The sequence below is a fragment of the Pongo pygmaeus genome, chromosome 19 (genome assembly GCF_028885625.2).
Source record: "Pongo pygmaeus isolate AG05252 chromosome 19, NHGRI_mPonPyg2-v2.0_pri, whole genome shotgun sequence".
NCBI classification, from domain to species: Eukaryota; Metazoa; Chordata; class Mammalia; order Primates; family Hominidae; genus Pongo; species Pongo pygmaeus.
The window spans coordinates 60,122,886-60,136,586 of NC_072392.2; the positions used below are offsets into that span (position 1 = coordinate 60,122,886).

General features: G+C 41.8%; 1 protein-coding gene across 1 annotated transcript in view; it reads left to right on the plus strand.

Moving 5' to 3' along the window:
• Positions 1-13,701, plus strand: part of TEX14 (testis expressed 14, intercellular bridge forming factor) — a 108,847-nt gene that overhangs the window by 94,512 nt on the left and 634 nt on the right. Inside the window, exons 26-32 of the mRNA XM_054457907.1 lie at positions 426-525; positions 1,644-1,712; positions 5,098-5,175; positions 5,955-6,054; positions 9,263-9,355; positions 11,307-11,416; positions 13,016-13,067. Of these exons, the coding sequence (XP_054313882.1) occupies positions 426-525; positions 1,644-1,712; positions 5,098-5,175; positions 5,955-6,054; positions 9,263-9,355; positions 11,307-11,416; positions 13,016-13,067 (602 nt within the window). The remainder of the gene's footprint in view (positions 1-425; positions 526-1,643; positions 1,713-5,097; positions 5,176-5,954; positions 6,055-9,262; positions 9,356-11,306; positions 11,417-13,015; positions 13,068-13,701) is intronic.

The following is a 13,701-nucleotide window of genomic DNA, read 5'->3' on the forward strand; positions in this document are numbered from 1 at the left end:
GATGCAGTGGCTCACGCCTGTAATCCCACCACTTTGGGAGGCTGAAGTGGGTAGATCATTTGAGGTCAGGAGTTTGAGACCAGCCTGGCCAACATGATGAAACCCCGTCTCTACTAAAAATACAGAAAAAAATTTGGCTGGGCGTGGTGGTACACACCTGTAATCCCAGCTACTTGGGAGGCTGAGGCAGGAGAGTTGCATGAACCCGGGAGGTGAAGGTTGCAGTGAGCTGAGATTGTGCCACTGCACTCCAGCCTGGGCAACAGAGTAAGACTCTATCTCAAAAAAAAAAAGGAGGCTTCCCAGAGGAGGTGACATGTGAGTGAGTTTGACTTAATCAACAAAACAACTGGAAATGACTGAGCTGCATATGCCTTTTTAGCTCAACACACATGATAGTTACCATGTTTATCTCTTCCTTATAGAAAAGATTGTCTTCATTTATTGGGGCTGGATCCCCCAGCCTTGTTAAGGCATGTGACTCATCACCACCCCATGCCACCCAGAGAAGGAGCCTGCCTAAAGGTACCCTGTGTTTAATATCAAAATAGAAGTTTATAATCAAGGAGTTAAATTGATGCTTATCAATCTTTGATGCCACATTAGGTTCAGACAGAAATGCTGTTTTCTCCATGATTATAAAAGTAAAACACACTCATTGTAGGAAACTTGGAGAATAAATAAAAGCTTAAAAAAGAAGGTGACTACACTTTTTTAACCTCATGTACTTTTTTTTGCATATCTTTTAAATATTTTTATAAATATATAATAATATGTTTTAGCATAGTGAGATCATATTGTGTATCAGTTCTGGACTGCTTTATTCCCTTGATATATTTTGAGGCTTTTCCCTTGTTATTAAAAATTGTTCATAAATATATGTAGTAGTTATAGTCCATTCTACGTGTTGCTTAACCATTTTCTTATGTTTAAGATTTATATCATTTTCCAATTTTTGCTCTTTGTACATAAATTTTTATCTGTACCTCTGATCCTTTCCTTAGGATAGATTCTTAGAAGACAGTTTCCAAATCACAAGGTCTGAGAATATTAGCAGTCTTGAGGCATATTACCTTTATTACTTTAATTTTAACGTCTTCTGTCTTTGGTATAACTCTTGGAATTTCCCTCAGGGGGATAGGGATTTTGTGAATTATGTTGAGGTATTTTGGTCAATGTTATAATTGAGCACTTGGGGCAAGACCCAAAGTGTGGTTGCCTCTAAATCCCCTGGCCTGATAATATTTAGTTAAAGGCCTCCTACTTTGTGCTTTTGTTCATTTTTACTGGTCCAGAACCTCTGTATTCCTCCAGCAGTCCTGGTCCAGATTGAGCCACTTAGTAAGAATTTGTACCTTACCTCCTCCAAATATCCTTAGGAAGGGAGGGGCATAGATCAAGCAGTACCAGGGTAAGGGCTGAAGTAGGAAAGGAAAGGGATTGGGGTAAAAGTGGGGAGTAAAGGCCATTCACATGTTAGGAAGTCTCTACTGGAACTATTATGTAAGAGGCTTCCTTCCTCCTCAGTTTGTTTCATCATTGAGAGAAATCCTCAGTCAAGTCTAGGTGAGAGCCTAGAAAAATTCAATTCAGGTCCAGGAGGGTGTTAAGACATTTTCCCTTTTGTCTTTTTTAAAAACTAGTAGAAGTCTTCTCACAGCATCACATCGATGAGCTGCCACCACCATCTCAGGAGCTACTTGATGAAATTGGTAAGAGATGTTCAATACAGAATATACTTCTCGGCCCTGTTAGTTATGTCACTGACCACAATATGGTGTCTTTGTCTCAAGCATGAACACTAATATAAAAGGCTGTATGACAGCCTGGTTGAATATAGGAAGGGGGAGTTTTCCAAAATTTAAGAAGGGTCAGTTTTCCAATAAAATGAGCCACAGCCTGGCCAGGATGATTGGCTTGTATCCGTTGTCATTTTGTTACTTAAAGGACTTATGTTGATGAATCTAAGGGGAAATAACATTCAAGTGGTTTATTATGATGAATTTCTTTTATTAAAGGAGTTCTTGTCTCCTTTTCAGACCAAACCAGCCATTCCTTTGAGGCCTGAGGTCTAGCTTCCCAGGCCAAGACACCTGTGCTTTCAGTTTTGCCATTAGCTGTAGGTATTAAAGGTATTGAAATTGTGAATAAATCCCCTTCCTAAGAACAGGGAAGTCAGTGGCACAAAACCTAAAGAGACCAGAATTTTCAGGCAGAGCATTACCAACCAAATTTTATTTGCAGCTGATTGGCTGGCCCTGTCCAGCTGGTCTGATGCTGAAAGTAAATGTTACATTGTTACGGAAACTGGGGGCAGGTGGTCTGTTTTCCTAGGAAAGACCTGACTGCTCCTTTCTTGACAGCCTGGCCAACCAGCCCTTCACCCTCAGAAAATGCATCTCATCAGACTCTGGATAGTCCAGTTCTTGTTATGGGACCTATAGAGAATTTCCTGAGGGGCACCCCTTGGTTTTCAGGGTCTCTGACGTTTTGTATTTCATAAGGAGGAGGTAAATCAGAATTTTCAGGTCTGACTCAATGGACAGCTCTCTCCAGGGTCATTATCATAACCCTTAGCTCCTGTCCCTTGGCCTGATGAACTTGGGTGGAGCCAGTCAGTGCTGTCAGACCTTCCTTCGTTTCTTTCTTTTTCCATGGTCATAGGACCTTTCTTGCTTCACTTTACCCCTCCCCCAGTGCCACAGTGTTGTAGAGTCACAGGGTTGTTGGGTCAGGCTCTTAGAGCCCACACTCCCACCCCTGCTTTCCATATCTGGAATTCCCTAGGCAGTCCTTGCAAATTCCTCCTCTTTGGTTGCTCTTCTTAAAATAACAGAACTGCTGAGAGTGGAGGTCACCCCACACGTGTCCTGCTGAGGTAGATTCTTCGTATCATTTGTTCCTCGGTCATGGTTTAAGGCAGTATTATAGGCTCCTTTGCAGTTTGACCATAGCTGATACTTTTTCTCTGGATCCGGCTGTCTTCCCTCTATAGTTGCTGTGTAAACCTTCCATTCACCTCCTCCATTTCAGCAGCTGTGTTACCAGACTTTGTCCTGGGCTCTGGCCTTATGGTGCTGCTGCACCCCAGCACAGTCTGCAGAAGCCTTCCCTCATTTCACTTATGGGAATTATCTGGACCAGGTTTCTAGGTAATGTGTGCACTTTGAGATGGGTCAGTAGTTTTGCAGAAAGATAAAGGGCAGAGGGCATTTGAATAGTTTCTTCTGATAATGGGCTTGCCCACCCGATTACTATATATCATCACTCTGTTGTTTCCCCTAAAGAGACCTTTGGGGAGTTACTGGAACTCTCAACTGCTATTTTGGAGGGCTCACATCCAAAGCTCTAGGCTCCTGACAGGTGCCTAAAGTGGAAGGTTCTTTAGAACTAGAATACAGATGATCATTTAAGATCTGCACAGGACTACTTTTAACAAGGACAAAAATGGACTTTTTAAATTTCCAATTATATTGAATGATCTTATGGGGACCCTTGACACCCATGGCTGCCAGGTAGGGCTGCTTCCTGCACTGCAGGAAGGGAGAAGACCTGCACCAGCACAGAAGAGGACCATGCCAACGAGCTCAGGGTGGCTTGTCTATGCTGCCTCCCAGCTTGCTTTGCTTTACAGAGGACTTTGAGGATAAAGCAGCATACTGAGTTAACAGATGCTTGTCTTAGTCTAGTGAGTATTCCTTGCCTTGCCTTTTTCCTTTCCTTTCCTTTTTCCTTTTTCCTTTCCTTTGACAGGGTTTCACTCTTGTTGCCTGGGCTAGAGTGCAATGGAGCGATCTCAGCTCACTGCAACCTTCACCTCCAGGGTTCAAGCAATTCTCCTGCCTCAGCCTCCCGAGTAGCTGGGATTACAGGCATGAGCCACCATGCCTGGCTAATTTTTTGTATTTTTAGTAGAGATGGGGTTCACCATGTTGGTCAGGCTGATCTCAAACTCCTGACCTCAGGTGATCCACCTGCCTCAGCCTCCCAAAGTGCTGGGATTACAGGTGCAAGCCACTGCTCCTGGCCAGGCTGAGTATTTCTTTAGGAACTGGAAATGATAGATATTCTTTGCCTTCCATCTTTTCTTTTTTTATTCCTTTTTTTTTTTTTTTTTTTTTGAGACAGAGTCTTACTCTGTCACCCAGGCTGGAGTGCAGTGGCATCATCTCAGCTCACTGCAACCTCCACCTTCTGGGTTCAAGCAATTCTCCTGCCTCAGCCTCCTGAGTAGCTGGGATTACAGGTGTGTGCCACCATGCCCCGCTAATTTTTTTTTTTTTTTAGTAGAGATGGGGTTTCACTATGTTGGCCAGGCTGGTCTCAAACTCCTGACCTCAAGTGATCCCTCTGCCTCGGCCTCCCAAAATGCTGGGATTACAGGCGTGAGCCACCATGCTCAGCCTGCCTTCTGTCTTTTCATAAACCAGGGAAAAAGTATGAAATATAGGTGAATAGAGATGGGGAAACATTTAGATTGTTTTGATGTTACTAACTTTTTGAGAGACTATAAAATAGAGATTAAGAGCATAAACCTTAGAGCTAGACTTCCTGGATTTTTACCAATTTTACCACTTACTGTCTGTGTGATTTTTAGGCAAGTTCCTTAACCTAAATTTCCTCATCTGCTAAATAGGAGTAACAATAACACAGTCTATTTCAGAGGGTTGTTGTGAAGATTAATTGTGAACATTCATCCTGAATTAATGTATGCGAGTGCTTAGAAACAGAACCTGACACCTAGGGTTCTGCAAGTGTTATGTATGATCATCATCATTTCTATTTTGAGTGTTGTGTGGGATTTTGTCATACCTAAAGAATTCCTTTCAAGCCTGGAATGCCCTAAAGCAGTGGTTCTCAAATTTTATCAGACATCAGAATCACCTGAAGGGCTAGTTAAAACACACATTGCTAGACCCCCAGAGTTTCTGATTCAGCAGGTCTGAGATGAGGCCTGAGAATTTGCATTCCTAACAAGTTCCCAGGTTATGTTAATGCTGCTAGTCTAAGGATCACCCTTCGAGAACCACTGCTCTAGAGAGCAGCAGGACACGCAAGGGAGGAAATAAGTTTCCTTTGGCTTTTGTGTTGTGACAGAGCTCTTGAAACAGCAGCAGGGCTCATCCACGGTGTTGCATGAGAACACAGCAAGTGATGCAGGAGGCACTGCAAATGGTAAGTGAACTACCTAGATCGTTTTCATCAGGTTCTTTTAATGCTGTCCTTGGCAACACAGTGGTACATATAGGGAAGTGGGACCTTGAGGTCAGGCACAACTCCACCTCAAGTCTGACTTTATAGTTATTTGTATGGCAAGCTGTTTTACTGTTTCTGAGCCTCAGTCGTCTTAATCTGTAAAATGGGGACAATAATTTCTGTCTCATGAAGTACATATTAGCTCCATGTACAGAGCCATGTACAAGTACTAACATTTTCAAATACTTAGCAAATGTTAGTCCTCTTCCGTTTATAGGAGTGCTGGCAGGATGGAATGAGATAGCATATGTAAAATGCTTGGCATACATTAAAGGGTACATCCCTTCCCCACCCAAATTCCTTTCCTGGAGCTCCAAGTTAGAAACATCTAACAAGTGAGGACAAGATGGTCCCCAAAGTAAATTTGTGCAATTTGTTTTCATGGTTGCTTGCCTTCTCTTTAATGTGCCCTTTCTTTCTTCTGCTTCCTCTGTCTTCCTTGAGCCTTTGGCACAAGCAAGGTTTCCTGTAGCTTCACCTGGCACTGAAAAGCTTCCAAGACCCCAGAAGCAGCTGCTGCAAATACAGGTGGCCTGCAGACTGCCACCTGGCCCCCTGCTCTCATGGGAAGAGGGGAGCTAATGTATTGCACACTTCAGGGACCACTGATTGGCCTTAATTTTTGCACTCTATTTTAAGGCAAGCTTTCTCAATTTTTTTTTTGTTCTAATAAAGTTAATTCTTTCAACTGTTTTTAGATCAAAGGCACTTAGAAGAACAAGAAACTGACAGTAAAAAAGAAGATAGTAGTATGCTTTTGTCCAAAGAAACTGAAGATCTTGGAGAGGCCACAGAGAGGTAACAGGAAAAGCTGGACTTTTGAAAGGATTTTAAAAATTGTATAGTTTATATTAGGTTTTTTTCTAATATTGACAAATAAGAAAGGAAAAAAGTGGTCTTTTTTCATACTATCCTAATAGCCCCTATTCCTAAAGGGTTGCTTTTTTTGCTTTAAAAATGTTTAATTGTGGTACAATGTATATAACAAAATTTACCATCTTAACCATTTTTAAGTGCACAGTCCAATAACCTTAATAAGTATATTCACATTGTTGTGCAACTAATGTCCCAGACGTTTTCATCTTGCAAAACTGAAACTCTATACCATTTTAAAACTCCGCATTTTCTCTTCTTCCCACACCCTGGCCACCACCATTTTGCTTTTTGTTTCTATGAGTTTGTCTACTGTTGATACTTTACATAAGTGAAATCATACAGTATTTGTCTTTTTGTGACTGGCTTATTTTAACTTAGCATAATGTCCTCAAAGTTCATCCGTGTTGTAGCATGTGTCAGCATTTCCTTCTTTTTTAAGGCTGAATAATATGTTTCATTTATCCAGTCATCTGTTGATGGACATTTAGGTTGCTTCCACCTTTTGTTATGGTGAAGAATTCTGCTGTGAACATGAGTGTACGGATATCTCTTTGAGATCCTGCTTTCAATTCTTTTGGATAAATACCCAGAAATGGTATTACTGGATCATATGGTAATTCTATTTTTAATTTTTTGAGGAACTGCCACACTATTTTCCATAGCAGCTGCCTCATTTTACAGTCCCACCAACAGTGCACAAGGGTTTCAGTTTCTCCACATCCTTGCCAACACTTGTTATTTTCTCTTTCTTTTTGTGGGGGTGGAGGCTTTTTTTTTTCTTAAATATAGTAGCCATCCTAATGGGTGTGAGGTGATGCCTCACTGTAGTTTTAGTTTTCCTTTCCCTAATGATTAGTGATGTTGAACATCTTTTCATATGCTTGTTGGCCATTTGTATATCTTCTTTGGAGAAATGTCTGAGTTCTTTGCCGTGTGTGTGTGTATATATGTATATATATACGTGTGTGTGTGTGTGTGTGTATACACATATATGTATACATATATGTATGATCTATATATGTATACATATATACGTATGATCTCTCTCTATATACATACATATGTATGATCTCTCTCTCCTTCTGTCTCTCTCTCTCTATATATATATAAATTAGAGATGGGCTTTATGTTGCCCAGGCTGAACTTGAAGTCTTAGGCTCAGTGATCTTCCTGCCCCATCCTCCCAAGTAGCTGGGACTACAGGTGCAAGCCACCATGCCTGGCTCTTTGCCTATTTTTTAATAGGGTTATTTGTTGTTATTTTCTCTTGAGTTGTTTTTAGGGTTTTGTTTGTTTATTTTTACTTCGTTTTGTTAGGCAAACACAAGTTTCAGTCTCTTTCAAAACATTTTAGTTAAAGGCCTTAGAAGAGAAAATGGGGGCAGTCATCCAGACAATTCAGTCTAAAAGTACAAGGTTGCCTCAAGAAACCTGACTCTGTTCCTGATTTGGAGCTCTCTTTTTACCTGTGTTGTAGGGTAAACTACTTCAGCTCACCTCCTCTGCCTCTTGACTTCTCTTGAACTATCATTATTCGAGGCCAGGACTAGGTTAAGGTGAGCTCAGGAGATAGACTCCTTGGATACAAAATTGAAGGGAGCACCAAAAAAACTCAATAGTAAAAATAAGTAATATTTTAGTGCAATTTTTTTTTTTTTTTTGAGACAGAGTCTCACATCGTTGCCCAGGCTGGAGTGCAATAGGGCATGAACACCACTCACTGCAGCCTTGATCTCCTGGGCTCGAGTGATCCTCCTGCCTCAGCTGCCAACTAGTTGGGTCTACAGGCTCATGCCAACATGCCTGGCTAATTTTTGTATTTTTTGTAGAGATGGGGTTTTGCCATGTTGCCCAGATTGGCCTTGAACTCCTGAGCTCAAGTGATCCACCCACCTGGGACTCCCAAAGTGCTGACATTACAGGGGCCAGGCGCAGTGGCTCACACCTATAATCACAGCACTTTGGGAGGCCGAGGTGGGTGGATCACTTGAAGCCAGGAGTTCAAAACCAGCCTGCCCAACATGGCAAAACCCCGTCTCTACTAAAATTATATATAAAAAAATTAGCCAGGCATGGTGGCACACACCTGTAGTCCCAGCTACTCAGGAGGTTGAGGTGGGAGGATCGCTTGAACCTGGGAGGCAGAGGTTGCAATGAGCTGAGATGGTGCCGCTGCACTCCAGCCTGGGCGACAGAGCGAGACTGTCTCAAAAAAAAAAAAAAAAAAAAAAAATTAAGCTCTTTTTACGTGATCAAAAGTTAGCTATTGTTATTGTTGTCTCTTCCTCTTCCAAAAGGGCCAGCAGTGCTGGCCACAGATAGATGCCCCACAGATGCTCAGTCATCTCAGTGCTGTGAATGATCAATCTAGGCACCAAGCCAGAGTGGAAGACATTTTTTCAGATGGGCAGGACTTCCAGGCATTCTTAAAATACTCTACCCTGCATCTTCTAGCCTTTTCTTGGAAAAACATGTAGGAAAGCATGTATAGTTCTAGCCTCAGGTAGAAAACTGACTCAGTGACCTAGAACTGAGACAGAGTCTACCATCAGACTTGGGGAAGCAGTGATCTTAGTAGGTGCTGAGGCTTTTTGTCAAGGGGTTAAAGGACTATTTGGTGCATATTTCTTCTTTCTTTCTTTCTTTTTTTTTTTTTTTGAGACAGAGTCTTGCTCTGTCACCCAGGCTAGATTGCAGTTGCGTGATCTCGGCTCACTGCAGCTGCCACCTCCTAGGCTCAAGCCATTCTCCTGCCTCAGCCTCCTGGGTGGCTGGGATTACAGGCGCACGCGACCACGCCGGCTGATTTTTGTATTTATAGTAGAGATGGGGTTTGACCGTGTTGGCCAGGGTGGTCTCAAGCTCCTAACCTCAGGTGATCCACCCACCTTGGCCTCCCAAAGTGCTGGGATTACAGGTGTGAGCCACCGCGCCCAACCAGTGCATATTTCAGTCAGATCTAAGTGACCTCTATGACTCCAGACACAATCTCACTGAGCTCTTGTTTTTTCATACGTATAGTGAAAGCACAGGTTTTAAGGTCCCTTTCTACTCTGAAGTGTTATGCATCTTTGTCAAAGGGGGTGGGAAATGACTGTTGTCTCCATTCTCTTCACTTGTCCTTAAACAGAGCTCACTCTACTTTGGATGAGGACCTGGAAAGATGGCTGCAGCCACCTGAGGAGAGCATGGAGCTACAAGACCTTCCCAAGGGCTCTGAAAGGTTATTGTTCCCCAAGAGGCAATCCTTTTCTTCTTTTTCAGGAAGTGGGGCTAGGTTTTAGACTTCTTGGAGAATGAATGCCTGGTGATGGCATTACATTGATTTAGATAAGCCAGCCCTGACTCCACCTGTCTGCACTCATATTTGCCCCTCTTCCTCTGACCACCCACAGTACTCAAGATATTGATTAGCAGATTCATATCATTATAGACAGAGGCTTCTAAGTTTGCTGTATCTTGGACCTGCTACCTTTGACATTTTCATCAGTCATTTGAATTAAATCAGAAAAGGCATGCTTACCAAATTTTTAGATAACACGCATCTAGGAATGAATGCTGATGTGATGAGTGATAGACTGAGGATTCAAAATCATCTTGACAGGTGGAAATGTTAGATTCTGTAAAAGATAAATGTCAAAGATCCAAAATTACAGAATATGTGAGACCTGGTCTAATTGGAGAAGTTTTCATCAGAAGCTTCTGCTCACTATACTTTTACTGAGGGCAAGAAGTATGTCTTATTTTTGTATGCCCAGTAATGAGCCATGCATCTTGAGACATGATGAGAAGTCAAGAAATTCTTCCTGAGGAAGGCATGGGCAATGACTCTCTGTAAGGCCTGTTTGATGAAGTGCTGAAAAGGTCAATGCAGCATTGATGCTGGATATATAAAATGTACTGTCCAGATGACGGTAATGTGCTGTTTAGAGGAGTCCTAGGACACATGTGGGGCTCCATTCTGGGTATCACATTTTAAAAGGGATATTAACAAACACAAGAGTGTGGCCACAGAACAGTCAGAGGTCTAGAAACCATGTCATATGAGAACAGCTGAAGGAGCTAAGAGGCTCAGCCTGAGAAGAGCAGATGGAATGGAGAATTTGATAGCTGCCCTCAAATACCTGAAATATTGCAAAGTGAAGAGAGTCAGCTTACTTTTCTGCCCTAGAAGACTGATTAGTGACTAGAAATTGCAGAGTAACAGATTTTTATTCAATAAAGCACAAACCTAATAGCCACAGCTATCTGATAAAGGGAAACAGCTGCCTGCCTTTACACTTACTTTAGTAATGGTTACTGCTTCTCAGGCAGTGGCTGGATGATTCCCTGTCTTGGGCATTTGAACGGGGGCGGAAGTTAACCCAAAGGCCTCCTCCAACTCTTGAGCCTGTGATTCTATTAGTGGGAAAATATTAAGAGAGGGAAAAAATCTCTTTTCACTCTAGCTGGCTTTATTTTCTCTCTCATTTTATGTATTTTGTTTTGACTATCCACCAAATGAAAACAGAAGAATCCCTAAACAATGTTATTTTGGCTCAACCAGCATCCACCGAGCACTGACAATGTCCAAAGCACTGTGCTAGGGGCTAGAGGTACCACAAAGAGGGATAAGATGGCTCCACCGCCTATAAGGAGTTTCCAGTTGGGTTGGGGGGATGGTTTCTGCTTAATAGATTGACAAACATGGTCTTAAATTTTGAGGTACTTAAATTATTTACATATTTCACTTAGGAGAGAGTTTCGGGAAGTGAAGATAAGATGATAAAATAAATGATGGTTTTGAAAGGGACACCAATCAAAACTTAAGTAAAATGCCTTTTTTTTCCTTTGAAGCAGTGTAGCATAGTGGTTGAAAGCAGAGTCTAAGGCAGACTGAGTCTGAGGTCAGATTCTAGCTCTAGGAATTATTAGGTGTGTAATTTAACTTCTCTGTGCCTCAGTTTCCTCATTGCTTAATGGGGATGGCAGTGGTAACTACCTTATATAGTTATGGGAATTAAATGAGTTAAATTATGGCACTTAAACCAATGCCTGGACCATAGAGAACACTCTTGTTAGTGCTAGCTATTATATGGTTTTTTTTTTGTTTTTTTGTTTTTTGTTTTGAGTACAGTCCTGTTTTCTTGGCTGTTGTGTATATGTTTTGATTCCCCAAATAATTGTTGTTACAGGGAGACAAATATCAAAGATCAAGAAGTTGGAGAAGAGAAAAGAAAAAGGGAAGATAGCATCACGCCAGAGAGAAGGAAATCAGAGAGTGTTTTAGGGACTTCTGAAGAAGGTATGAATTAACGTATGTTTATAATGTAGTCTGTAGTCCTTGGGTTTTGATGTGCTTCAAAGTTATTTAGAAATGTTTCCCAGATGCTATACATAATCCTCCTACCTTTGATAATTTATTTTTCCCTGCAGTTCAGCCCAGGTTTTCTGTTAATTGCCAATCATAGCTTTATCACAAAAACAGTAATACATCCAATTCTATTTCCAAAGCAAGCTTTTGCCCAGTCTCATCATCATTATCTTGCACATTGTCTGGAGAGACGTTTTGCTTCTTTTTTTTTTTAGACAGTTTCGCTCTTGTTGCCCAGGCTGGAGTGCAGTGGCATGATCTCGGCTCATCGCAACCTCTGCCTCCTGGGTTCAAGTGATTCCCCTGCCTCAGCCTCCCGAGTAGCTGAGATTACAGGTGGATGCCACCATGCCCAGCTAATTTTTGTATTTTTAGTAGAGACGGAGTTTCACCAGGTTGGCCAGGATGGTCTTGATCTCTTGACCTTAGGTGATCTGCCTGCCTCGGCCTCCTAAGGTGCTGGGATTACAGGCGTGAGCCACTGCACCCGGCCGATGTTTTGCTTCTAATTGTCCAACGTCTTCAAAAGAGTTTTAAATTTAGCTCACATAGATGCTTCAAAATCCAGTAAGAAATCATATTTTATGGAATTTAAATGGAGTCTACAAGTAATGTGAAAATTATAAATTAACCTTAATTTTAAAACTATTTTGATAGATCTTGAAGGCTTCTGATATGCCCTTTACAATGATGCTCTCCCATATTTAAGTTCTTCCTACTCAGGAAAGTAAGAGACATTAACTCTTTCAGATCATCTGGTATTCCTTTCATCTCTTCCTGATTTCCTTCTCATTCTCCCCATCTCTGCCCTGCTTCGTGCCCCAGAATGCTGACCCTAGTGGACTGCATCTCCTGGGCTTCCTGTTTGCCAATGACAGGACCCAGCAGAAGATTAGTGGGGCTAGAGAGAATTTGGGGTATTACTTTGCCTCCCCGCTTACTTCAGCACCTTGTGCCTGGTAGAGGTGGTGTCCCTCCACAAGTGCGGCTTCTGTAGGCAGCCCGTTCTTCCCAATTCCAGCTCTCATTAAGCTCTAGTAACTGACCTCTCATCTCCAACACTCAGTTCCTTCAGACTTAGGCTTCCCACTGCTGCTAATCACTGGATGCCTTGACATTCCTTGTTTGTTCCCTTAACTCTAAATAAACCTCTGTATGTAGTCACTTCACTAAGGATCTTTATTTGAACCAGCCATGGGTACATTCTGTTTCCTCCAGAACCCTGACTGCACAAGGCCCAGAACGTGTAGGCATTTAGCTATTAATAGTATTGATTTCACTGAGAAGATAATACAGGGACTTTGTGAATTAGTGTCATTAGCACCCATTGCTGTGGCAGAAAACTATAGAATGTTAGGAGGGGAAGCCCATTAACTGTGTTTTTAAAAAGAGTCTATCTGGCAGAATATAACAACCATTGTAGGTAAAACAGTCTACCCTAAATTAGAGGGAGCACTAATATGAATACTGGCACCCTTTGACCTAGAAATTAATCATGTTGTTTTTTCCTTCCTCTTATATTTCATCAAGATGAACTAAAATCCTGTTTTTGGAAGCGACTAGGTTGGTCCGAATCATCCAGGTAATGAGATATCAGATGTTTGTAGATCAAAAGTCATGTTTATAGACAACAGAAGCAGACTTAAAAACATTTACCAGTGTCTAAATACACATTAATGACAAAGACTCAAATTTAGACAAAGTTGCTTAATTTTTAAAATGTTAGTGTTTATAGTTAATTAAAAGATAAAGTGAAATTAATGTCAACTTTGATTCAATAAGTGATAGAGTCAGCATAAGAACAGTTTTAGGCCAGGCACGGTGGCTCATGCCTGTAATCACAGCACTTTGGGAGGCCGAGGCGGGCAGATCACCTGAGGTCAGGAGTTTGAGACCAGCCTGGCCAACATGGTGAAACCCTGTCTCTACTAAAAATACAAAAATTAGCCGGGCATGGTGGCAGGCGCCTGTGATCCCAGCTACTCAGGAGGCTGAGGCAGGACAATCGCTTAAACCCGGAAGGCAGAGGTTGCAGTTAGCTGAGATCGTGCCATTGCACTCCACCTGGGGGATAAGAGCAAGACTCTGTCTCAAAAAAAAAAAAAAAAAAAGAACAGTTTTAATATGGAGAGAATACAGAAGATGCTGCTGTCAATTGCTCTGTAGTCATTTTGCATTTCCATGACACACTGTTGGTTATAATCGCCCTTGATTAT